This window comes from Copadichromis virginalis, linkage group LG22 (assembly GCF_057382275.1).
Source record: "Copadichromis virginalis isolate Kocher_CV1m ecotype Utaka linkage group LG22, C_Virginalis_male_GT1.1, whole genome shotgun sequence".
In the NCBI taxonomy this organism is placed as follows: domain Eukaryota; kingdom Metazoa; phylum Chordata; class Actinopteri; order Cichliformes; family Cichlidae; genus Copadichromis; species Copadichromis virginalis.
This window is the reverse complement of record NC_140638.1, coordinates 5298122-5315474: the sequence shown is the minus strand read 5'-3', so window position 1 is coordinate 5315474 and position 17353 is coordinate 5298122. Positions and strand designations below refer to the sequence as shown.

Sequence of the window (17353 nt, the reverse complement as noted above, 5' to 3'; positions counted from 1 at the left end):
TGGTAAGAACCTGCTTGCACTCATGTGCATCAAGTACTTCCAGCAATTCATCTATATCCACTGAATTGAAGTCATCCAAAGCCTTCAGGAGAACAGATCGCTCTTCTTGTGAGACGTACAAAAGAAAGGAATCTTTTAAACTACTGGTTGTCGAGCCGTACAATATCTCCTCCAGAAAGGGTATTGCAAGCTTCACTGGGAAGTAACCAACTTGTTTCCACCCTACAACAAACACTCTAGCTATAGCCTGCCATTCTTCACACTGAAAGTCATGCCGGATGAATGGGACTTTCACCTCAACTCCCAATGTGCAGCTGTCATAGAAATCCATCCAAAATTCTGTCAGGCAGTCCCGCAAAACACCACTTCCTTCCCCCTGTTCAAGCTCTCCATTTGGTAACAACATTTTGATATTGACCTCAGATGAAATAATGTTTGAGTCCTTAAAGGCACTGATCAAATCAGTAAGACAATGACCTCTTCTAACAGTTAGTATTACGGGACAAGATCGTGGTTCAGGGGGTGCTTGGTCAGGAATATTGGCCTCTCCTGTCAGCCCCGGTGAGAGAGACAATGTGTGATGAGGTGGATCAGACTCTTTTTCTGTAAACAGTGTTTAACAACTGCATCAGAATCTTCACTGTCACCTACATTTGGCAGACCATCCCATGGTAATGTGTCATTCAGTTTCAAATATCCACTTATGGAAGCTCCATCATTAATTACAAAGTTTGATGGTTCTGAATTTATGTTTTCCACCAACAGATCATCAGCGGCCTGATTAGGTTCATTGCCAGTGAGATCTACCACAGAGGGCTGGGTTATTGCATGATCGGCCTCTATGTCTTGGGGCTGCTGTTGTGTTTTCTTTCTGGTACACAGATAAAGTCGCAGAATTTTGACTTTACTTTGCTTATACAACTCATCAACTGTACTGGAAGCATCCACATGCATCTGTGAGCTCTCAATATGAGTTGAATAGTGTGAAAGACTTTTGGTTTTTTTTGAGGTGCCATTGGGGAAAAACAGATTTTCAGCCATAAGTTTGATATTTGACACTGTTTCATTTTTATCTACAGATAAATGCCTTGTTCCACTACCACTTACAGACTTCACCTGTTTGAACCCACCCTTCTCCTCATCAAAATCCATCCAGCCAACCTCAATTCGTCTCACTGTTCGTTTTGCATTTGTATTTTCTGCCCACTGAGACAATTTCTTTTTAGGAGGCATTCCCTCAGCTCCTGTCAGTCTCCTGTCAGGCCTTGAGAGTATAGATTCTTTCCTGGATGGTGACGTCCGTGACAGTGTTGCTTGTCTGCAGAAGGCCACAGTGGAGACTCTATCGCCAACTTTGGGGATGTACTTTGCCAGGTCATTGTCTGTCATTAAGGGAATGACAGTTTCATCAATCTGAAAAATATAAATAACAAATTAATAAAATTGTCAATATTAAAAAAACAATGAATACATACAACTGCATATTTTAGAGTTGTTTTTTGCTATCTACTTTTGATAACAGATACTTTTGGTAATGTGGTACACATTTGTCCAACATAAGATGAACAAAAATTACTTTTAAAATTACTCTTTAAACATATCACGTCATTAATTAACGTCACTGATTAAACAAAAATATGAAATTCAATAAATTTTTTTAGAATGTGCATAGTAAATTGTGGATTGCGGCTCTCCGTTCAAAAACAAACACACAGACACACACGCACGCACACAGCAACAGCTGCAGTGGCTTACATTCTCATCTTCAAGTTTCTTGATCACATCCCCCCATGGTTCTGCATCAAGAATAAAAACATAACACATAAGGTTGTAAATGAGTCTAAGTGTAAGAGATGAACAGGCTTGTCTTAAATTACTGTCCGGTGTATAAAATTGTGTGTGATGGCCTGGTGGCGCTGTTTTGGTACCTGCAGTGCTGGTTTCAATTGTTAATTATTTTTTTCTTTTAGAGGCTGTTTGCTAACCTTGGTAATGTTGTTTCTTACAGGCATCTTCTTACAATGTGTTGTGCATTTGTGTACAGTGCAGGGCATTTCTCCACCAACGGTTATCTTTACTCAGGCCACGGTTATTGAATTCTTTGTAACATAAACTAATTGAGCAAGCTAAGCTGTGTCTGTGGAGTCTTTCCTTTTGTTGCCAATGCTGAGCCAAGTTGGTAACATGAGCAAGTCACTGTTTACTGAAAAATATTCTTGTGACGTGCTGATAGTAACAGCTTTTTATCGCACTGCTAATTTTTTATGCACTTTTATATTTCTAAAAATCTGTTGACATCTGCTGTATTGATTTTATCCTTCTTCCTGTTGGACATACACTGATGCTGTGATTCAAAAGAGAAATCATTCAAATACAGACACCATAGAGATGTAAACTAATGAACCATAATCACTGATGAAATCTCAACAAACAAAAATAACACTGAGATACATCCACTGTGGACAATACACTGTATCATTTAGCAATCCTTTTGTCATGATTTTTTCCACTGGAAAAACTTCTTTTGGTTTGTATTATAGTTAGTTTTAAGTAATTTTTATATTTGATTTCCCAGAGGTAATGTTGCCCTTTACATTTCAGTGCACTAAGTGAATATAAGAAACTAATCATGTCTTTCAATTTTACATTTTTTTACAATACTTTTAATATTAATATATATTATTAAAAATATATTAAATTATTATGCAGTGATCTTGTCAGTATTGAATGCATGAAACTTTCACATCTCAGACGACATCTTATAACCAAGTACACGATGCTGAAAGACAAACCAAATTTTTTTCTGAGGCAGCAAAAGTCAGCATTTTACTTTTGTGCTGTAGCCAAAGCCATTCTCCCAAAAGCTGGTAAGTCACACACAACTGGCAAACAGCTGTGTCTACCATTAGTTAAAGAGTTAACATGCAGGGAGGAGGCTGCCAAACATTTGAACTTTGTGCCACTTTCCAACGACACAGTGTCACTGCTAATAGGAGCCATGGCCGATGATGTTAAAAACTGATTGATCATATTAAAAGTAGTTGCTATTTTTCTATTCAGCTGCATCATGCTAATAGCTAGCAGCTAAATGTCCTTATCACAGAGAATCTCTTTGATATTTAGGTGTACAGAGTTGTACTATCCTTCATAAACACAGCCAGACCCGCTTGTCTATTCTTCCCGCTGTCGTTGTTGTGTCAGCCTGAAGTTGATAAAAACTGTCCATGTTTATGTATGTGTCCAGAGTTACTATGGTAGCCACTTCTCACACAGGATAATTAAGCTGCTCTCTCTTCAAGCCCCCTGATGCTGGGTAAGGGACACCAAGTCATCAACTTTTTAGCAAAGGATCTCCCGTTCCCCATGATGATGGACGGGATGATGGGGCTCTAGCTTCTCCTCTGGTTACAGCGCCTGATGTTGTTGTGGTTCCCTGGTCTGTTTTTCCTCAGCTTGACGGCGAAATCAGGCGGCTCGGTGAGAGGCAGCACCACAGAACTCTCCAGCCTTTTTAATTCAAGGTGCTCCAAAGGCTTGGGGAACAGGGCTGCCTCCTCGATCTAAGTAGGACGATGGGGGTATTGACTGGGGTGTCTTTTGTGTCTCAGCTGCAGGGGAGAGGTGGAGTAGCTGGTTCAGGCACGATCTGATATCCTCGTGTTGGTGTTGTTCCCAGATCATCATACTAAATGTTGTTCCAGGATCAACATTGCAAGTGACCAATCAGAATGTTGTGACGTCATACTTTTGCGACTTCGGGAAAAACCGGCGTAAAACAAAAAACTGTACTTAAGCTGCGAGAAACCGCCTCTGTCCGCCGATCAACGGACCCTGACCCTAACCCTAACCCTTTAATAAACAGTAAGCAGAATTGATATTGTCCTTGCAACATTGGAATTTCATAAATGCACGAATGGCTTGGCACGCAAAAGAATAACGTCACAACAATGTGATTGGTCACTTGCAATGTTGAACCTGGAACAACATTTTCATGATGGTCTGGGAACAACACCAACACGAGGATATCAGATCATCCGCTGGTTAAGGGTGTGGTGTCAGGGCTGATCCACACAGCTGACCTCCATCATCTAATCATTATTTTTTTCTAAAGAAAATCAGAAAGATGTTTGATGAAGACTCCTCTTATGCTTCTTCCTGCTCCTTTTTGAACATGGACGTTATTTGGAGTTGTGGTTGCTCATTTTCCTTTTGTTTGCTTTGTTCTTTTCCTGTGAAAGGAACAGGAAGACGCCCTTATCCCACACGCACTGAACCTTTTTTTTTTTTTTTTTAAACTTTATTCACGTACTGAACCTAACGGGTTTCCGGTAACGGTACATCGAGAGTAAACAAGATCAACAGTTATTCTAACAGTAACTACAAGATGAGGACAGGATGACTTCTTTTTTTTTCTGTTTCATCTGCAGGTAATAAAACCTTTTGAATCTTTGAGCTCTAACAGCTTTTCACATCTGCAGCGCGTTTGCTTTAACATTGTGTTAGTCTGACCTTTGTTAACTGAACTTCCTCACCCACATTCAGGAATAATAACCGAATCCTCTTCTTATAGATTTAAACGTAGTTTTTATTGCTAATCTTGTCTCACAGTTGGTCTTTGCTCACACTTGAAATAACTAAAAAAATAACTACAGGAGTTATATTTTTCATACTTTTTGGATATTTTATTTATCTAATCTTATAAAATATTAAAATGATTGTTTCACAGTGAAACACTCGCCGATAAATCACTTCACTGGATCTGCTGGAGTCCCAAACGTCACACAGATTGTGGGTGTTGCTGTGGTTGATGGCGTTGAGGCAGTTTACTTGGAGTGGTACAAACGTGAGTGCTTTAACATTCAGCCAAGCGCCTACAGAGCGCGGATTATTAGTTTGAAACAGCAGTTCAACCATAGTGAAGGTTACGGTATTTATTTATTTCTTCTTATATACATTCTGTCTGATTATTATAAACCATGAGATACACCTAAGGAAAACTATTTTGCTAGTTGTTAAAGATTTAAAGTTCTAATGTTGTGCTTCTCAGATGAGATCAGGAATGATCAGACTTTACTAATATCAACATCTCTTAGAAAGCATGACAAAACAATGCGTTTACAGAATTGTTCAAAATTTTAGTCTTTTAGATTAATATATGCATCATAGTTCAGTCTCTCTCTCTCTCGTTCCACGTTTTTGCATCTTACAAACTAGAAGTGGCTGTGAATATGAGGAAAGCACTGGAGAGAAGTCTGGCTTTTTGAAGTATGGCTTTATTGAACCGGATCTGAAGACACTGTCATGGGCTTCACCGAAGGCTGACGCTGCCAAACAGAGCTGGGATGCTGACAGTAATAAAACAAAGCTAAATGAAGTTTTCCTCACTGACATCTGTCCAGAGCGGCTGAAGATGTTTTTGGACTGTGGGAACAGCTCCCTGCAGAGAACAGGTAGAATCACATGACCTCATGAATGCAGTGGTGTTTATTTTATTTTGAGTTATCTTTCTAACAACACAGTTATCTTTTAAAGGACAAAGCTTTGAGGCTAATTTTGTATTTAATGATTTTGAAGGTGAATGAAAGAAGCTGTGTGCAAACACTGCTGTACTGCTACATTTTATGGACAATTATAGTTTCACATTTCTATCAGTAAGTTTGACACAAGACACAAATAAGGAAACAGAAATTTGTGGTGCACTGTTACTTATAGTGTTCTAATAATCAAGACCAGGTGACCAGCACACACAGCATTATGGACGCTCGTGGTTTTCTCCAGTTTTAACATTATAACATATATTCTTTATAGTTCTACACTAAGTCTATGGATATAAATCCATTGGGTAGTTTTTATCCTTTATTTGTAGGTAAGGGGCCTCTCTGAAAAAGTGAGATATTCATAACTGATAATCAGTTATTTGCATGGGCAGCAAAATGTCAAGCTTCAACAAAAGAAACAAAAAAACAAACTCAAATGCAGACTTGAACTGAGAAAACAGGAGCTCAGATGAAAGCTGATCAGAACAAACTGCTGCCAAAAAAAGAATCTAGAAAAGAACAAAGACTATGGAGTCGACTACTGGGTCAAATCAAAGTCAAAACAGACAAACTGACAACTGTCAGAGGAAGAGACACGGCTGCATGCACACACAGAGCTGATTGGACACATGTGAAACCAGGGAGGAAAAGTAAAGCCATAAGAAGAAGAAGAAGCTCAGAACGAGTTGTGTCTTTGTGGATCCAGATAGAGTGTACAATAGATCATATGACAGATGGAAGCAGGCAGGAGTCTCTGTGGGTTGTGATATTTGCAAATAATGTTGTGATCTGTAGTGAGAGCAAGTGGAAGAGAGCCTGGAGAGGTGGAGGTGTGCTCTGAGGAAAAGAGGAATGAAAGTCTATTAAAGCACGACAGAATATACACGTGTGAATGAGTGGGAGGCAGGTAGAAAGAGGCAGAGTGGAGTGGGTGGAGACGAGTGTCAGGAGCATTCAGCAAGACTGAAAGAGAAGGTTTACAAACTGGCAGTGAGACATGCTATGAGGTATGGTTTGGAGACAGTGGCATTAACGAAAAGACAGGAGGCAGAGCTGAAGATGTTAAGATGTTCAGAATGGACAAAATTAAAAATGAATCCCTCAGAGGGGTAGCTCAGCTCAGGCAGGGCAGTTTGGAGATGAAGCTAAAGAGGCGAAGCTGAAATGGTTTGGACGTGTGCACCGGACGGATAGAGGATATTTTAAGATGAAGGATGTTAAATGTGAAGGTGCCAGGCCGGAGGAGAAGAGGAGCCTCATGGATGTAGTGAAGGACAAGCAGAGGGTTGGTGTGACAGAGAGGTGAGACTGAGGTAGATAATCTGCTGTTGTGCCCGTAAGGAGAGGAACTGAAAGAGTTCTTCAGCGTTTTCCAAACAGTGTATTCTCCAACTTTTCTTTTAGCTTCAGCTGCTGGTGGATGGATGGATTTACATGATTTTATATTAATGTTTGTGATTAAAAGAATGATTTTACATGAACTGAACCCATGTGTTTTCATTTAGTGCATTCATGAGTTCAACATTTCCATTCGTGCAGTAGTTACTGATAATATATCTGTGTTTCTAAAGTTGCATTTAGTTTAGATTGTGCCATGATACATCCGTATCCAGCTGCTAATAAGCTGGTGACACTCACTCTGTTTTGAATTACAGATTTAGTTTTGATTTTCACATCTTCACAGTTCATGTCAGTTATTTTCTACTGCTGCAGCCATGTTTTTCATCTAACACTTGTTTCGCTGGCAGTGTTTCTTTTTCTCTTTATTGAATTTCTTGTTTATTCTCATCTTCTTTCTTTACCTGTTTTTCCTTTCTCATTATTATTTCTTTCATCCATTCTCACTCTCTGACTTTCCCACCCTCCCACTCTCCAGTTCCTCCTTCAGTGTCTCTCCTCCAGAGGACTTTCTCCTCTCCAGTCAGCTGCCACGCTACAGGTTTCTACCCAGACAGAGCCGTGATGTTCTGGAGGAAAGATGGAAAGGAGATCGATGAAGTTGTGCCCCACAGAGAGATCCTCCCCAACAATGATGGGACCTTCCAGATGAGTGTTGATCTGAATGTTTTATCAGTTCGACCAGAAGACTGGAGCAGATACGAGTGTGTGTTTCAGGTCTCTGATTTCAAGAAGAACATTCTCACCAAAGTTTTTGTTTGGAATCCAAGAATTGCAGCTGTTACTACTGAATAACTAATGGAGATTCTAATAGACAAGAAGAAACAAATTCAGTGCTTGTATATATAAAGTTATAACTGTTTTTTTATTCCAAAACTGCAAGATATCAATGTTATTAGTATTCTTAAAATGAATCCAGTTTAAATTTCAGGTTCACAGTTTATACCAGGGGTGTCAAACTTCTGACCCGTGAAACCAAACAAGCAGGAAAGATAAAGAAGAGATTAGCATGAAAACAACAAGACAGGGGTGGTTGTTACAAGGATAAGTGGAAAAGAATGGATGGATGTATTTCAATTAGTTCAATTAGTCAGTATTGTATAAAGAAATAACAAGTACTATTGTTGGGAAGCCTATCAGTGACACCTTGTGAAGTTAATCACAATCACTCGTTGCTCTTCCAGCTTAAGCAACACAGCAGCCAATTTAACTAGTGATTCTGAGCCTTACGGTGCACTGGACATTTCCTTCTGTGTGGTGGCCAGCATTGTTATGCTAGTCTAGGCAGTTTAATGAACATTCTTGTGTCTTTCTGAAGGTGTTATTAATTATTCACATTTACAAATTCTGTTTGCGTTGTTGTCTAATTATTGTTGTCCCACCGGGAGGAGAAACTTGGGTCCAAAATGGGATCCTATTGGTGGCTCAGCTTGTTAATAAAGAGGGACAATTACTTACATACAACAAATTCCTTGTGTAACCGGTTTCTGCTTCATCCCGCTGCAACAGTTCGGCCCAAACAGACTCCTCGACTCTGCGTTGTGTTGTGTTTTTTAAAAAGACAAGGAGTCTCTTATCGATCGTTGCCACTTTATTGCCTGAATGGAAACAATGGTGTATTATCAGTGCACAGGCTCGCCACACACCACTCCGCACAGCACATTACGGCAGAACATCTCATTACATAGCTTGTACTCACTACAGCCTGTACATACTTAGTTATAGAATATTCACAACATACTTCATACCGTGTACATTATAACATACCATAATAGACCCATTTCTGTAATATACTTACATATCTATACTATTGCTAATATATATTGTAATATATCTATATCACTAAAGCACTTCTGGATGGATGCAAACTGCATTTCGTTGCCCTGTACCTGTGCATGTGCAATGACAATAAAGTTGAATTCTATTCTATTCTATTCTATTCATTAGCATTCCGCTTTAGCATACAGTTTTACACAATAATAAACAAATGAAAAGTACATAAAACTGATGCTGGACATGTGTCCACTAAGCACTTATTAGACTTGGTGCCCATCAGCTAATCAAACATGTTTTATGTGCCTGTACTACTTAGCTATATCGTGTGCGGAACAATACAACTCACCTCTCGTATGGCTACGGCAGACTGGCAGCGATTACTGCAGCCAGCCACACCGAGAGGGGGGGGGGGGGGGGGCGCTGTTTCCCCATTACACTGACATTTGTGGCAAGTGGAATAATACCACATAAACACTGTTACACTTGCACAGTCAGTGGAATTCTCAGTGGTGCTTGGTGTCATTTCCTCAGGTACTTTAATGTTATATTAAAACACTGACAGCTCAATATCTACCTCAGTCGCTCTCCCCGATCCAGCTGAGTCAGCAGTGGGAAAAATCTGCTTTTCCCAGGAACAATAAGAGAATATGTAGTTTATTCCAAGAAGATATCGTTTCTCTCCCATATATAATATCGTACTGAAATCGATATGTTCCGGATATCAACTGGAAGACAGTCTGGATGATCCCCCATAAATATCTAACTGTAAATAAGGTGAAGGAAGTTTAATTTAAAACTCTTCATAAATGTTATCCAGCCAGTCACCACATTGTAAAATTTAAAAGAGACATAAATAATAATTGCACTTTCAGTGGGGATCATCCAGAAACTGTGACACATCTTTTTTGGTACTGTTCTTCTAGACAGAGATTCTGGAAGGAATTTAGCAGGTTTGTTTTTGTCCATATTTTAAGGGAGTTTACGATGGGAAAATGTTTTATTCTGTTTCTTTAAGTTGCAAATATGTGAATTTTTGCATGTATTCATATAATTATTTCTTTACCCCTGGTTTTGTGCGTTCATGTCCTTTTCTTTTGTATACTTCATCTGTTTGTATGTTTTGTACTCATTGTTTGTTCAATAAAGTTCATTAAAAAAAATCCCACTGACAGTGTATACAAAGTTTGACCATGGTTCAGAGGTTGCTCAGCAGAGAGTGATTTAACCCTTTCATGCATGAATTATGACAACCTTAATTTTTTTCATAAATATTTTTATTCATCATTAGGCATGAAAAAAAGATTTTTGAACTTGATTTTTTTTAAACATGTACTTTTCATGTTTTTACATGTCCACTTAAATGGACAACAAACGTTTTGACTTATGATTTTGACAAACGAATGAATAATATACACTGTGTTGTGTTTATGTGCAAGTATACCATCAACACTGATACAAATACAAGAAAACAGCCTATGAATAGCTGTCCACTGTAGTGACCACTATGCGTGAAAGGGTTAAAATTGTGCTGATCAACGAGAGTGAAATGGACAAGAGCATCTGGCTGCAGCCACTGTGGAGCTCCACAGTAACCGGAAACACGTGACCTCCACAGTAACCGGAAACACGTGACCTCCATACTTTCCGTAAACACGTAACTTTGGTTAAATCGACTTTGACAGCGAAAACTAAATTGCGTTTTTGTTACTATTGATGCTGCTGAGAAAAAAAGTGGTTTTAAGTGGGGGTGTTTTTTTTAACACTCTGGGTTTGTTAAAAAAAATTCACCATCCCCTAAATTGTTCGTGGCCAAAAGTGACACTTGCTGTTTCGCTGATTTTTTTTTTTTTTACAGTACATCGCGTTGTGCGTTCTGATTGCTGTAGACCATTGTCAATCAATCTAGTCCAGTGTCTCCTGTACAGGAGCGGTCCCTAATAGGCCCACGGACCGGGACCGGTCCGTGAGTCTTTTGGTACCGTTCCGCGAGAGTTGATCCTCCGGTGTGAAATGTATGGTTGTAGTTGTGTGTCTTATTTTGAAAGAACTATTTACGCGTTACCATAGCGACCAGAGAGCATTAAAAAGCAGAGAGGAGGATGTCACTGTCGTTGTTGTTGGCGCACAGCTCAAGTCACGTTTATTATTATATTTACAAAATACCACAGTTTCTTCTTTTTTATTCTTTTGTTGTATTTATCCGCGACACCTTAAAGGTCGTTCCCTGAAAATATTGTCTGACATTAAAGTGGTCTGTGGTGCAAAAAGGTTGGGGACTCCTGCTGTAGCCTACAGTACAGAATGCGTTTAGCTTGTCAAATTTACATAAATCTTCGATCGCTAGCAGTGTAACTCTGAAGTGCTGTACTGTATGTTTGGAAGTTTTCTCCCAAACAAACACAACAATGCCGACGAAACGTTTTGCACCCTCAAATGCACCTTTAGGTTTCATTCCATAATACTGGACTTATGTTTCTAAGAAGGTTTGAACTCTAAGAGTGTTTGAACAAAAGAGAAAAGTGTGAAAATGTTCATGCCTGTCTGAGAAAAGTGTATAAAGCATGTAGTGAGGGGTTTTACAGTCTTAACATCTGTAATAATTGTAAAAAATAAAGTTGGCTATGGATTTCACCTACCGCGGGTTATTTTTTGAACGTAACACCAGCGATAAACGAGGCACCGCTGTATTATTAATAGTAGAGTCTGGGACATCTAATTGATTAACATCAACATTGATTATTATGCACTATTATTTTTGTTCAAGGAGAGCCAAAAATATAAAACTCTCTCTCAGCTTGTTTGTTGCCAAAAATGGCCACTTTTTGTGTATGTTCACAAAATGCTCTAAAATGTATATTTCTTAAAACATTTTTCTACTTTTACCGACGTGACTCTTTAAAATAGCACCACCAAAATCAAAATTGTATCTAAAGTTTTTACTCTTTATAGCCAGTTAGGTTATATATTACCATTAACTTTTCAGATAAAATGGTGATAAAGTCCTAATGTTTTCATGAAACTTACTTTTTTCCCCCATCTGAGCATCGGGGAAAAGGCTGTCTTGCAATTGTTGAGGTCACTAGTGTGTGCCCCATTTCTTCCGGGATCACTCTCTTTATAGGTTTTAGTGGACTCCTAGTACTGCGAAGTGGTTTCATGGTACAAAGGGATTGTATTCCAAGATCTGGGAGACTGTAGAAATGAGCAGTGATGCCCATCCTACCATCTTTCCAGAAAAATAAGTGATCTGGAAGCTGTTAGGCTGACTTACAGCAGCAGCACTTTCTCCACCTGCATAAACTCCAGGACACATTTACTAACGATGTTTGTTGCTGTATGTGCTGCAGCTTTGAATTTTTTAATAATATATATTTTGTTAATATTTTGGCTATGGTGTCTTGTTATGAAATGTACAAGAGTAAAAGTGTTTTTAGCAGGTGCTTCAAAGCTAAGTTTGACTGGGAAACTCAAAGCTCAATTGGCTGTATCAACAGAAATTCACTGCAGCCTTTGTAATATTTCATGCGTCATAATTTATTCTACTCTATCTTGCAAATACATATTTGTGTGGCAATGTCATGCACAACACACACAACTATTAGATCCTTAAGATCAAACCCGTGTCATTGTTTTGGTCCACTGCAGTGCAGTAGTCAAAAAAAAAGAATAAGTGAAGTGTCCACAAATGGCCAGGATAGAGCCCAGAGTGTTAATGTTTAAAATGTATAAAAATATTATTGATTACAATTCTTTACTGTTAATATCAACAATAAGCTTTTTATTTTGAAAATACAAGTTTTAAAAAAAATGCTGTTACATTTACATTTAATGCTGTTTCACTGTAATCATTTATTATAAGTATGGACACAGAATAAAGTGAACAACATTTTGAAATAAGTTTAATTGGAATTTTGTACTACGCAAAAAGCAAAACAAAAAAACCCCAAAAACAACATATTAAACAAACAAACAAACACAGCCAGTGCCTTCATTTGTCCATTACATGTCAGACATAGCACTGACCCTTAGCCCCTGCTCATCAGCACATGCTTTCAAAAAGAGCTCCATGTCCTCTGCAAACTGAAAAACAAAGAGGAACAAGTCCCTTGCTCCAGTGTCTTCTTCCTCTGACATGTCTCTTAAGACCCTCTGCTGGTCCCCTTGATTTAAGGACAGATATTTGGGCATTGTTACATGTCCACGGAAAAGTGCCTTATTTTGGACAGCCCAGTGCACAGCAGGACGCAGATCTTCAACAACTGCTGGCTCCTGTGTCAGGCAAATGGGGATGAAAACATAGTTATTTCTCTGTTGCAGAACAGTTTTTTAACAGTTATTCAAATGTCACTAACCATGTAATTACACTACTGTTTAAAGTGAATACTGACCTGACTGACTTCCTGGAACTTGCGCTTTTTCAGTCTGAAAATGGGCACGTGTTGTCCTTCAAGCACAGCTTTGGCTTCCTCTCTCCAGTGTGCAAATAGCTTGCCAGAGCTACGAAGAGTAAGGCCACAGTGAGGGCATGTCATTTTCATGGACTTTCCATCAGCTGCAGTTTTATTGAACACAGAGGGTAGAGCATATGAATTTTCTAACAAAGACTCAGAAACCGCCCACAGAAGCCGTTAATCCAGCTCTCTTACTTAAACCAGGCCCAGGAAAAAGCATATCTGTGTGTTTCTCTGCCGTGGAGCACGATGAAAAAACATTAAAATACGAAGGAATGTTGTTGTAACGCAAAAAAAGTGGCAACATGATCATTGTAAGAAAACTAGACGATTCCTAGAATTATGAAATCACTAATGGCAAATTTATTTAAGAAAGACTTAACCAACCTTTGCGATCAACTTGCAAGACTTCCACGGTATCCATGCGTGTTTACGGCTACTGTGGAGGTCACGTGCTTCCGGCTACTGTGGAGGTCACGTGTTTCCGGTTAGTGTGGAGGTCACGTGTATCCGGTTACTGTGGAGCTCCACAGTGGCTGCAGCCAGACCCTTCTCTCTGTGGGCGAGAAGAAGCAAAAAACACATTTTGCATTAGAGTATGATTTATTGTTGGCGTCAGAGATGCAAAATAACGAATACTTCAATACTGTACTTAAGTAGAATTTTCTGGTATCTTTACTTTACTGCTGTACTTTTTTGTGCCTACTGTATACTTCTTTATACTTCTCACATTGTAACTGTATCTGTACTTTGTAATCCGTACATTTGTAAATCAGCACGCGTGCTTTGGACGCAAGATTACTTCAAAATTTTGTACATAAATTATATTTTAGACCCTGTACTTCTTACTTCCACTTGACTAAAAAGTCGAGTCGGTGTTTTTTAAACAGAGGTATCTAAACTGTAGTAAGGAACGTGTGTACTTGTGACACCTTTGGTTAGCGCCAACACTGTAAATTTCGTCACAAACAGATTTATATATTTATCAATACTTCTATTCGTCATTCTTTTCTGTACAGCTTTTTTATTGCCCAGATTTTAGTTAGCCCCTGTTCAATTGACTGTTATATGTCAATAGAAATATATCTCACAGATTAAAGTGTCTTTTAAAATATTTGGGGGGTTTTTTTCAAGAATTTTCTTCCCAAATCTATTACATGCCAACTGTAAATTGTTATTTCTGCTAAAACCTTAACTTAAATGTGTATATGGTGTTTATCTGTTTCTCTCTGTGTTTTAGATGCACATATCAATCCGGAATTCGGGCTTAAAGCCAGAACTGCAGGAATGCAACACGTGTTGCAGAGGACTCTTTCACTGCCCTCTGTGCCCCACTTTCAGCCCTACTGTCAGGGCAAAGATTAAGGAGCATCTAAGTGTGCATATAAAAAATGCTTTGCCTTTCAAAGGTATGTTTGTATTAAATATACTTTATAGTTATAAATATGCACTTTTTTAAGCACTTCTGCAGTATCTTTGTTGACATAAAAGTTGCTGTTGATATTGTACAGTTCAGTGCATTCATCTGCAACAAAAATAGTGTTTTTATAAAATATATTTTTATTTACTTTTCACCACTTTTCTTGACATAACTTTTGTGATCCATACCATTTTGCTTTCATTATTGAGGTTGGCTTGGATGTTTTTGTTAACATGTACAATCTGATTGTTAGACAAATTGATTGCATTCTATACAACTACATTTAAATTACATCTGTTTGTTTGTTTGTTTTTTTCTCTTATAGATAAAATGAGATGCCGGTGCAGGCAGCCTTGTAGGACAACAGGACACTTTCACTGCCCTGTCTGTAAGATTACAATCATACGGCGTGGGGATATGGCAAGGCATTTATTGTCTTGTCAGCATTCTTCAATGCCAAGTCAGCCACCATTATCAGGACTGCTCCCCGCTGAACTCTTCGAGGAGCCCCATCTCCTCCCCAAGGTTTTGTCTTCGGTTTCTGAGTCTTTGTTAGAACATTCATATGCTCTACCCTCTGTGTTCAATAAAACTGCAGCTGATGGAAAGTCCATGAAAATGACATGCCCTCACTGTGGCCTTACTCTTCGTAGCTCTGGCAAGCTATTTGCACACTGGAGAGAGGAAGCCAAAGCTGTGCTTGAAGGACAACACGTGCCCATTTTCAGACTGAAAAAGCGCAAGTTCCAGGAAGTCAGTCAGGTCAGTATTCACTTTAAACAGTAGTGTAATTACATGGTTAGTGACATTTGAATAACTGTTAAAAAACTGTTCTGCAACAGAGAAATAACTATGTTTTCATCCCCATTTGCCTGACACAGGAGCCAGCAGTTGTTGAAGATCTGCGTCCTGCTGTGCACTGGGCTGTCCAAAATAAGGCACTTTTCCGTGGACATGTAACAATGCCCAAATATCTGTCCTTAAATCAAGGGGACCAGCAGAGGGTCTTAAGAGACATGTCAGAGGAAGAAGACACTGGAGCAAGGGACTTGTTCCTCTTTGTTTTTCAGTTTGCAGAGGACATGGAGCTCTTTTTGAAAGCATGTGCTGATGAGCAGGGGCTAAGGGTCAGTGCTATGTCTGACATGTAATGGACAAATGAAGGCACTGGCTGTGTTTGTTTGTTTGTTTGTTTAATATGTTGTTTTTGGGGTTTTTTTGTTTTGCTTTTTGCGTAGTACAAAATTCCAATTAAACTTATTTCAAAATGTTGTTCACTTTATTCTGTGTCCATACTTATAATAAATGATTACAGTGAAACAGCATTAAATGTAAATGTAACAGCATTTTTTTTAAACTTGTATTTTCAAAATAAAAAGCTTATTGTTGATATTAACAGTAAAGAATTGTAATCAATAATATTTTTATACATTTTAAACATTAACACTCTGGGCTCTATCCTGGCCATTTGTGGACACTTCACTTATTCTTTTTTTTTGACTACTGCACTGCAGTGGACCAAAACAATGACACGGGTTTGATCTTAAGGATCTAATAGTTGTGTGTGTTGTGCATGACATTGCCACACAAATATGTATTTGCAAGATAGAGTAGAATAAATTATGACGCATGAAATATTACAAAGGCTGCAGTGAATTTCTGTTGATACAGCCAATTGAGCTTTGAGTTTCCCAGTCAAACTTAGCTTTGAAGCACCTGCTAAAAACACTTTTACTCTTGTACATTTCATAACAAGACACCATAGCCAAAATATTGACAAAATATATATTATTAAAAAATTCAAAGCTGCAGCACATACAGCAACAAACATCGTTAGTAAATGTGTCCTGGAGTTTATGCAGGTGCAGAAAGTGCTGCTGCTGTAAGTCAGCCTAACAGCTTCCAGATCACTTATTTTTCTGGAAAGATGGTAGGATGGGCATCACTGCTCATTTCTACAGTCTCCCAGATCTTGGAATACAATCCCTTTGTACCATGAAACCACTTCGCAGTACTAGGAGTCCACTAAAACCTATAAAGAGAGTGATCCCGGAAGAAATGGGGCACACACTAGTGACCTCAACAATTGCAAGACAGCCTTTTCCCCGATGCTCAGATGGGGGAAAAAAGTAAGTTTCATGAAAACATTAGGACTTTATCACCATTTTATCTGAAAAGTTAATGGTAATATATAACCTAACTGGCTATAAAGAGTAAAAACTTTAGATACAATTTTGATTTTGGTGGTGCTATTTTAAAGAGTCACGTCGGTAAAAGTAGAAAAATGTTTTAAGAAATATACATTTTAGAGCATTTTGTGAACATACACAAAAAGTGGCCATTTTTGGCAACAAACAAGCTGAGAGAGAGTTTTATATTTTTGGCTCTCCTTGAACAAAAATAATAGTGCATAATAATCAATGTTGATGTTAATCAATTAGATGTCCCAGACTCTACTATTAATAATACAGCGGTGCCTCGTTTATCGCTGGTGTTACGTTCAAAAAATAACCCGCGGTAGGTGAAATCCATAGCCAACTTTATTTTTTACAATTATTACAGATGTTAAGACTGTAAAACCCCTCACTACATGCTTTATACACTTTTCTCAGACAGGCATGAACATTTTCACACTTTTCTCTTTTGTTCAAACACTCTTAGAGTTCAAACCTTCTTAGAAACATAAGTCCAGTATTATGGAATGAAACCTAAAGGTGCATTTGAGGGTGCAAAACGTTTCGTCGGCATTGTTGTGTTTGTTTGGGAGAAAA

At 38.5% G+C, this 17353-nt stretch overlaps 1 protein-coding gene and 1 long non-coding RNA gene across 3 annotated transcripts in view; one reads left to right on the top strand and one right to left on the bottom strand.

Moving 5' to 3' along the window:
* Window positions 1-5155: 5155 nt before the first annotated feature.
* Window positions 5156-8481, top strand: LOC146682511 (hereditary hemochromatosis protein homolog). The gene is made up of 2 exons (XM_085446704.1): window positions 5156-5450; window positions 7414-8481. Exons 1-2 carry the CDS (start codon window positions 5156-5158, stop codon window positions 7728-7730), a joined length of 612 nt encoding a protein of 203 aa, XP_085302830.1. The 3' UTR covers window positions 7731-8481.
* The window catches only part of LOC146682505 (uncharacterized), a 73733-nt gene continuing 61754 nt past the window's right edge, over window positions 5375-17353 (bottom strand). The window contains exons 1-4 of one of the 2 annotated variants that reach the window (XR_014917673.1): window positions 9058-9103; window positions 8394-8533; window positions 7340-7504; window positions 5375-5437 (exon numbers count right to left, since the gene is read on the bottom strand). This is a non-coding gene — a long non-coding RNA (uncharacterized LOC146682505). Of the gene's footprint in view, window positions 5438-7339; window positions 7505-8393; window positions 8534-9057; window positions 9104-17353 lie in introns of those variants that run through there. The other variant, XR_014917674.1, reaches the window with a different exon arrangement.

Coding starts and splice junctions, on each gene's coding strand:
- LOC146682511 (XM_085446704.1), top strand. CDS start 5,156: ATGCATCATAGTTCAGTCTCTCTCTCTCTCGTTCCACGTTTTTGCATC. Junction 5,451..7,413: donor CAGCTCCCTGCAGAGAACAG/GTAGAATCACAT, acceptor CCCACTCTCCAG/TTCCTCCTTCAGTGTCTCTC.